Source organism: Perkinsus marinus, assembly GCF_000006405.1.
Source record: "Perkinsus marinus ATCC 50983 genomic scaffold scf_1104296952136, whole genome shotgun sequence".
NCBI lineage: Eukaryota > Perkinsozoa > Perkinsida > Perkinsidae > Perkinsus > Perkinsus marinus.
In genome coordinates this window covers 134813-142572 of record NW_003208996.1, presented here as the reverse complement: position 1 = coordinate 142572, position 7760 = coordinate 134813, and the positions used below count along the sequence as shown (strand labels likewise).

Genomic DNA, 7760 nt, shown 5'->3' with positions numbered 1-7760 from the left:
TCACTTCACGTGGCACTAAATCGACCTGGAAATGCTGTAGCTCTTCCTACCACACAAAAAAGAACTAATCTATGATCACGCTCAGGTGATAAAGCAATTTCATCTCACCCCGTCAATGCCACCAACAGCGGCATCAACCAGCCTTTGTACGTCTGTTCTGTACACCTCCTCAATAGAGGCATTCACGTGGCAAGTTGAGAAGCGATAGTCACCGACATCAGCGATTCTGATAGTATTATTATCGCAGATGATCTCGGATGAATCTGACAAGGGTAGGCGTTTGTTTACTCACACAGGTTGTAGTTGGAAAAAATAAAGTGGAGTTTCACCACTCGTTTTACGTTAAGTGGCGTAATACACCATGTGATAAGAAGTGAATTGAAAACACTTCGCGAATTACACCAGACAGATCACCCCATTTCACGCGTTTTACGCGTTATTCACTGCTCACATGCATTTTTCGTGAAATATAATTTTCACTAATGTTTTTCATTTCACAGATTTCTTGTGAGTAGTGGTATATACCATTCGATGAGAAAATATATTTTTTCATTCCGAAAAATTTCGAAGTTTCCTCGCTTTTTATACAAATTAGTGTACATAAAGCTGAAGCCTAGGAATATGCACAAATATAACTGTTTCATATTCCCAGAATATTTTGCAATTTCATTTATGTATGAATCTTCTGTCAGAACTCAATGATTAATTCCTCAATTTTCCTCAAAATTTCTAAATTCTCCTTAATTTTTCTCTTTTTTCCAAATTTCCTGAAAATCTCTACGAATGTCACCACACTTTTTCCCCCACACTGCTCGATAGGTGATAATTTCAGTAGCATATCTACACTACGTTCGCATTTGATAGGCAAGTCATGAAAAATGACAAAACTCGGGACTCGATGAGTGAATGACAATGAAAATTGTATTTCGAGAGCTCCAAGCCCGGGGAAATCGATTGGTATGCCTGTTATGATAGATCTCTCGACCGTTTCGTATCTGTATGACCGTTTTGTATGTTCTCACTTTCTCCAATATTCCCTCGAAAGTACACAGATGTTGATGTCGGTACCAACGCTCGCTGGAGAAGAGCACTGTTCATATATTGGCAATGATAACTAAGAGTATAAATTCGGCACTGTATGTATGTAGCAAGAGGATAATGGAGTTTCACGATTCGTTTTACGTGAAGTGGCGTCGTAAAACTCGGTGAAAAACGCGATATTCGCGGCCCGTAGTAGTCGTAAAATATGTTTCTCACTAGTGTTTTTCATATCACTAGGGTGGTGAAACTCCAATGTTATCCCGCATTGACATGACTGCCCACAACACCAACAACAACGATATGATACTAACATAAATGCCTCTAAAAAGCTCAACAAAAGTTCAATACTGTCATAAGTGTATATGTAATTCATCATCATAAAATACCTTTCACACTACCAATAACTGCGACGTTTGATCTTCCATCACCGCCGTCACTACTAACCCTTCACCCAATGCCGCGATGCCCGTATATCGCTGCACCCCTTCACTATGCTCTATTTCGGTAACAAGCAGCGACCCTCTCGCCGTATTCCAACGGTGAAGTGTCCCGTTGGTCAACATTACCCCGACAGTAGATTCTTCCAGTTGAGCGATTCCCGCTATCACTTGGAGTCCCTTTTCATAAGCGCCGACTCGAACTTGTTTCCTCCATTTTCCGTTGACACCCCTTACCAGCATATACACGATATTCTCAGGAGTAGTCGCTACCACACGTGAGCCGATCGATTCAATTTTGACTATCTCAATAGGGAATTTTGTCCACTGCTCAGAAGTGCAATTGAGCACATATTCATCACCGAAAGCGATCATCAGTGAATCTCCCACCCAGGCTAGATCTGTAGCATCCTGACCTCGACTCAGCTCAGTCAGGCACTCACTACCCGGTAGATCTGGCCATATACTGATGCCGTCAGTCGCCAGTAGTGTGTCGCTCCTCCCATGCTTAGTAGTCATCCCTACTGGACTGAAGAAAGGCGCCATTGTAGCGCTGATATCACAAGATGTGGAGAGGCGCCGTGGGCTGACCGAAGGCGTAGATGGGAGGCCTAGACCGGTCCCTGTGGGTACATCGAGTACATCCAATAAGCCCCAAATGAGACTGACATGCATTGTTGTTGATTCAGAGGTTTTGAGATAGCACTCACCCCACAGTCCACGTGAAGACAACGATACTGGACGCTTGCTTGTAGATGGTCCATGGTCTCGATGAGTACTTCATGAACTGCTTGTTCCACTTCATTTTGCTGCTTTCATTCTTATCGTTTTGCTTCACGTCATCGTCCGAAAACTCTCCACTGGTTGAAGAGAATCTACGAGCGAGTTTCGGCATTGAAAATGGCACGATATTACACAACGCGCTTGGGCAACTCAGAGATATTATGGGCAGGTCGCAACGATTTGTCGTCCTCCTCTGAAGCTGGCAGTAACTTGGCCGATATTCTTTCCGACTTCCCATGTTCATACCTATCTCAGCACAACTCGGAAAGCATGGACAGACGGATCAGCTGATTCGATCTTCCCTGTATTACGGGCCCGACGTCCTTCTACTGTGGAGCCTCTCCACAGAATCGACTGTACTGGTGACATTCTGGAACTTTCGCACGGCTTCATGAAAGTCGTGTAGCTCAGTGGCGATCTCAGAACGTGTTGGAGGACGGGACTCACCCAGAGAATCGTTGCTTGAAAAATCTCGGCTCTGTCATTTAAATACATAGACAGCTTTGAATTCACAATATACTCTCACCAATGCGCTCATGCTCTTCAGCAATGGTGGCTGCCACCGAATTTCGCCCGTCTCGCTATTCAAGTAGTAATCTACGCTGAGACCTAACATCAATGCCGGGAATCTCAACGTTCGCTTCTCCTGAACCAATATCACACCAATTTCCCCGGATGAATAGATATAGATGGTATCGCTTGTGTCTCCTCTTGAGGATATCAGCGGAACACTCAACTACCAGTGATTCTCACTCTCAAATAACACACCTACTTCCCTAGGCTACCCATCTAGGCAAGATGAATAGACCTAGAGGGTATCACTATAGTGTCACCTTTCGAGCATATCAGCGAGGCTCTCAACTGAGGTTCCTCCCTCCTACCAGTGGTATCGTCCAGGTAGTTCAACTTGATCCACTTCTTCTTTTTGAAGATCTTAGCCGATCGAGCGTCTCCAGCTCGGCCGAGTTCGACGAGGGAAAGATGCAGGTCATTCCTGATATGAAAACGTCAAGTCTAGGAAAAGTGGGGCAGCTATGCCAAGCCGAGCTGGCATATCTGCCCCGAGTCAGAATCGGCTTCACTAATGCCAAGTTCAACGAGGGATATATGTATCCCATTCTTGTAATAAAAACGATACGTCAAGGAAGAGTGGGGCAGCTATTTCAACTCGAGCTGGCATATCTGGCTCGGGCCGGAATAGGTTCACTAATGCCAAGTTCAATGAGGGGAAGATGCAAGTCACTCCTGTCATGAATACGTTACGTCAAGGAAGAGTGGGGCAGCTATGCCGAATCGAGCTGGCATATCTGCCCCAGCCAGAATGGCTGCCCCACCTAGAAGATCATCAAATCAACGCATATCTTAAGGTGGCATAGCTGCCCCATGCAGAGAGAAATCATCATATCAACCCATATCCCACGATGGCATAGCTGCCCCACCCACAAATTATGACCCAAACTTCCCTTTTCCTCCCAAAACCATCCCCATTACTGACCTTATCTTCTCAAATTCTTCCCTCAGGCCAATAATTTCTCCCTGCTGCAACCTAGAAAACTCCCCTTGATGTCTCCTATACCGACGAAAAAGCTTCTGAAGCTTCCTCTGGGCCGTCGTGCACTTCTCCTCCAACTCCCTCGTCTGTGACTTTTTGCCCTCCTCCTCCACCGAGGAACGATCTGTATCACCCCAGAGGAACTCACTGGCGTTCTTAGTCTGGAAGAGTGGACGAATAGAGCACTGGAGTTCTTTCGTAATGCCTCACATCGATACCGAGATCGGCGAGTTCATGCTGGATGAAGTCATGCACTTGATTCTCCCCTATGATCTCTGAAATAGATGAACATCCTGAGATTTCGCAGCTAGCGGTCCATTTTAACGAGTGGCTCAACGAAAATAGTTTCTCTCTAGAGTGATAATTGCCGAAGACCGCCACAGATACGCAGCGCGCACGTTCAGACTTAGGAAACGACTTCTATTCGACTAAGATCCCCATTTCGCATGCGCACTGTAGGATATCCTATTGACCCACATGAGCCCGAATTATACGAGTATTACCAGATGATATCCCAACTGTGCTAAACTTGGCCGGCAAACCTCCCTTAGACTCGATAGCTTGCACCAATACAAAATACACCCATAACGCATTCAATATGAACGATACGAGCGCAACGGCTTTGCCTGATGACAGAGAAACCTCCCCTGATGATTCAAAGCGGTCAAACGAACCTATCATAGTCTGACCCGCATAATCGAAAGTGGCAGCCACACCCGCTGACATGGGCGAGAAGTAAATGAGCAATGTCATGATTAAAGACTCCATCCGACTGAGTATAAGGTTAATTCTGAAGTGCAGCAGAGCAGTGGTTGCCATAACAACGACGAACGCCCATGCCGCCCAGGGCTGACGATCGCCTATCATCGTGGACCTAATTAGATGGCGCTCTCGGCGCTTTGACGATGTCTGACTACCCCAGAGCGAATATCGCCAAAGTCATCAATAACTGATTAGTTCCCATTGCCATACACACCCTAGCATAGGCATCATAGCCTTGCCACGAGGTTTGGAGATGTTGGAACAACTTGAAGTGAATTTGATACCTAAACCAACGCATAGAATCCTTTGCAACAGATGGGATAGTCGCGATGCACTCCTCATACATGGACCCAATTTCCGAACAGAGAGAATCAAAATCGAAACTCGCCGACCCCCGATGCACTTCAAGCCCTAGTTCGACTCTGTTACATTCTATCAGCTTCTGCCCTCGGGTCATTTCCCTCTAGTATCTCCCTATGTTTGCGTGCAATAGTAGCATCCACCTCAGCTTTTTTGGGCGCGAGTCGATGCAGGCCCGGTATCCTCAGAATCGAACTGCCCACTCCCGAAGCTTCGTAGTCCTTCCAACAAACACCCCTTTCCACATGAAGCGCATACCTCTGCTCACCTTCAAGGACGCAGAAGCAGCGTCAATCTCTTCTGTTCGAGGCACCGGTAACCTGTGGAGAGCTCATTGAACTGTACACGGCTTCAGCACTACCTCAGCCACTGAGTGAGAAGGCGAACTACAAAGGCTTGTGCAGTGATGGAAGCATGTAACGACAGCCACACCGACACCAATAGAAACATGGTCGACCCCGATAGATTGAGGCACCTGCGGTTTAGTAATAGAGAGCACGGGCATGCGAAGCGATCATGATTACCACATCCACCACAGCCAAGGAGGGTTCTGGGGTGGCAAGGCTCCATCATAAAACAGCGCTATACAAAATCCCAGCATGAGAGTATTCACTACTAGGTAGTTGTCCATCTTTGTTATGGTGAGACCGAACAGATCCCGTAGGTCTTCCCGGTATAGTCCAACCTGCTTGCGGAGCATGGCGTGTCGGAGAGGATGATTTCTTACCTGTTGAAGGCGCATGTTTTGAATTTGATGGATCTTGTTCTGCCGTAATGTCTGGTCGAATACGAAGGCGTCTTTATTATAAGAGAATATGGACCCGGCCCCACCAGCTAGGGCAGCTCCCGCAGCGGCTATCTCTGCCATGATCAAGTGTCAAAATACTGTCAGGCAGGGAAATTGTCACTCGCCTAATACTCGGAGGTGTGAATCTCGGGTATTCCAAGGGAAACGGCAGGCAGGCTAAATACGAACTTGGGATAAACAAGTATCAAATACCTTTCCTCAGTTAGTATCTGTCCGATAGTCTAACAACTAATCTGAAAGAGCCTCTGAATAGTATTCTATGTACGAGAAGATATAGTTTATGATATTAGGGGAAAACTAGAGCAGTCAATGCCCTCCATTTGTCGCGTAGTAACTCTAAAATAAGGCGCAGAGATATTTGGAGACGAGACGGAGGTGAATCATGTAGCACATATAGGTTGTTCTCGGCTTTATTCACTCGAGATCAATCATTCTATACTCCATCACTCATACACAGTTACACTAGATGCCACAGTGGAGTTACGCCAATGAGGTCGTCAGCCCTATGGGTATGCGTGCACTCGTGCGTGCAACCGCAAGCTCGGTCGCGGTTGCCAACCCCAAGCTCATCAACTCGACTTGGGCTGCGGCGGTCGAGCTGCCATACTCACACTACTGTGAATTTCACGCTCGAGATGCATAGGATTATGCATTATCTACACCTCTCAAACATCTAGTTCGTTTTTGGAACCTTCAATTTCGTCGGGACGCGCGAAGTTGGAGGTACGAATCCGAGACGGGAAGATCATATTCACAAGTAGAACTTTCAACTTCGTCGTAGAACTTTTAAGTTCGTCCGAAGTCGATAGGAAGCTCAAGTTCGTGTTAATAGAACTTTAAATTTCGGCTTTCGAACCTTCGAATTCGTCATAGAACATTCAAGTTCGTCCGAAGTCGATAGGAAGTTCAAGTTCGTGTTAACAGAACTTTCAATTTCGACTCTCGAACCTTCGAATTCGTCCTAGAACATTCAAGTTCGTCCGAAATCGATAGGAAGTTCAAGTTCGTGTTAATAGAACTTCAAATTTCGACTCTCGAACCTTCGAATTCGTCATAGAACATTCAAGTTCGTCCGAAGTCAACAGGAAGCTCAAATTCGTGTTAATAGAACTTTCAATTTCGACTTTCTAACCTTCGAATTCGTCAGAAGAACATTCAATTTCGTCAAGTACACCTTCAGACCTTCAATTTCGTCCCTTTAGGAAAAAAACCGACTCCGTCGTTCGGAACTTCAATTTCGTGTTACCGGGGCAATTATGCCAGTACTCTCCACTTCGTCGTTCGGAACTTCAATTTCACGTTACCGGGGCAATTATGCCAGTACTCTCCACTTCGTCGTTCGGAACTTCAATTTCGTGTTACCGGGGCAATTATGCCAGTACTCTCCACTTCGTCGTTCGGAACTTCAATTTCGTGTTACCGGGGCAATTATGCCAGTACTCTCCACTTCGTCGTTCGGAACTTCAATTTCATGTTACCGGGGCAATTATGCCAGTACTCTCCACTTCGTCGTTCGGAACTTTAATTTCATGTTACCGGGGCAGTTATGCCAGTACTCTCCACTTCGTCGTTCGGAACTTCAATTTCGTGTTACCGGGGCAGTTATGCCAGTACTCTCCACTTCGTCGTTGGGAACTCCAATTTCATGTTACCGGGGCAGTTATGCCAGTGCTCTCCCTCCGACAAGGATACCGGGTATCCTTGTCGGAGGGAGTTCACTACAGGGAGCTAGCTCAACTAACTCCGCAGGCGAGCACGTCACGGACCAGTGTTTGCACCACTCTATACTACGCGAGCTTCGGGCCTCCCTCCTAGGCCAATAAACGTCACGAAAGCTCTCAATGGAAAAGTTCTCATCCTAAGTTGCATAGACACCCCCTCACATATTCTTAGGATATCCGGTTTTTCGACTCGTGCACAGTCACCTCAACGAGTACCACCTTACGGCTTAGGCAGGTATGTTCTCATGCTACGCATGATATGGCGAAAGATCTTTTTTCTGTTGACGTATAGTACT

The 7760-nt window shown here is 46.2% G+C and overlaps 3 protein-coding genes across 3 annotated transcripts in view; all 3 read right to left on the bottom strand.

Moving 5' to 3' along the window:
* Window positions 1-857, bottom strand: part of Pmar_PMAR024165 (hypothetical protein) — a gene marked incomplete at both ends in the record, with an annotated part of 3218 nt that extends 2361 nt beyond the window's left edge. The window contains 2 exons of the mRNA XM_002777279.1: window positions 109-226; window positions 850-857. Of these exons, the coding sequence (XP_002777325.1) occupies window positions 109-226; window positions 850-857 (126 nt within the window). The remainder of the gene's footprint in view (window positions 1-108; window positions 227-849) is intronic.
* Window positions 858-2184: 1327 nt separating this feature from the next.
* Window positions 2185-2373, bottom strand: Pmar_PMAR024164 (hypothetical protein; the record flags this gene model as incomplete). The annotated part of the gene is made up of 1 exon (XM_002777278.1): window positions 2185-2373. One exon carries the CDS (start codon window positions 2371-2373, stop codon window positions 2185-2187), a length of 189 nt encoding a protein of 62 aa, XP_002777324.1.
* Window positions 2374-3037: 664 nt separating this feature from the next.
* Window positions 3038-5803, bottom strand: Pmar_PMAR024163 (hypothetical protein; the record flags this gene model as incomplete). Its single annotated transcript, XM_002777277.1, has 11 exons — window positions 3038-3069; window positions 3143-3255; window positions 3757-3974; window positions 4024-4088; window positions 4317-4439; window positions 4488-4687; window positions 4731-4859; window positions 5139-5255; window positions 5297-5410; window positions 5460-5620; window positions 5663-5803. The coding sequence occupies 11 exons, from the start codon at window positions 5801-5803 to the stop codon at window positions 3038-3040; spliced, it is 1413 nt and encodes a 470-aa protein (XP_002777323.1).
* Between the last annotated feature and the right edge of the window lie 1957 nt (window positions 5804-7760).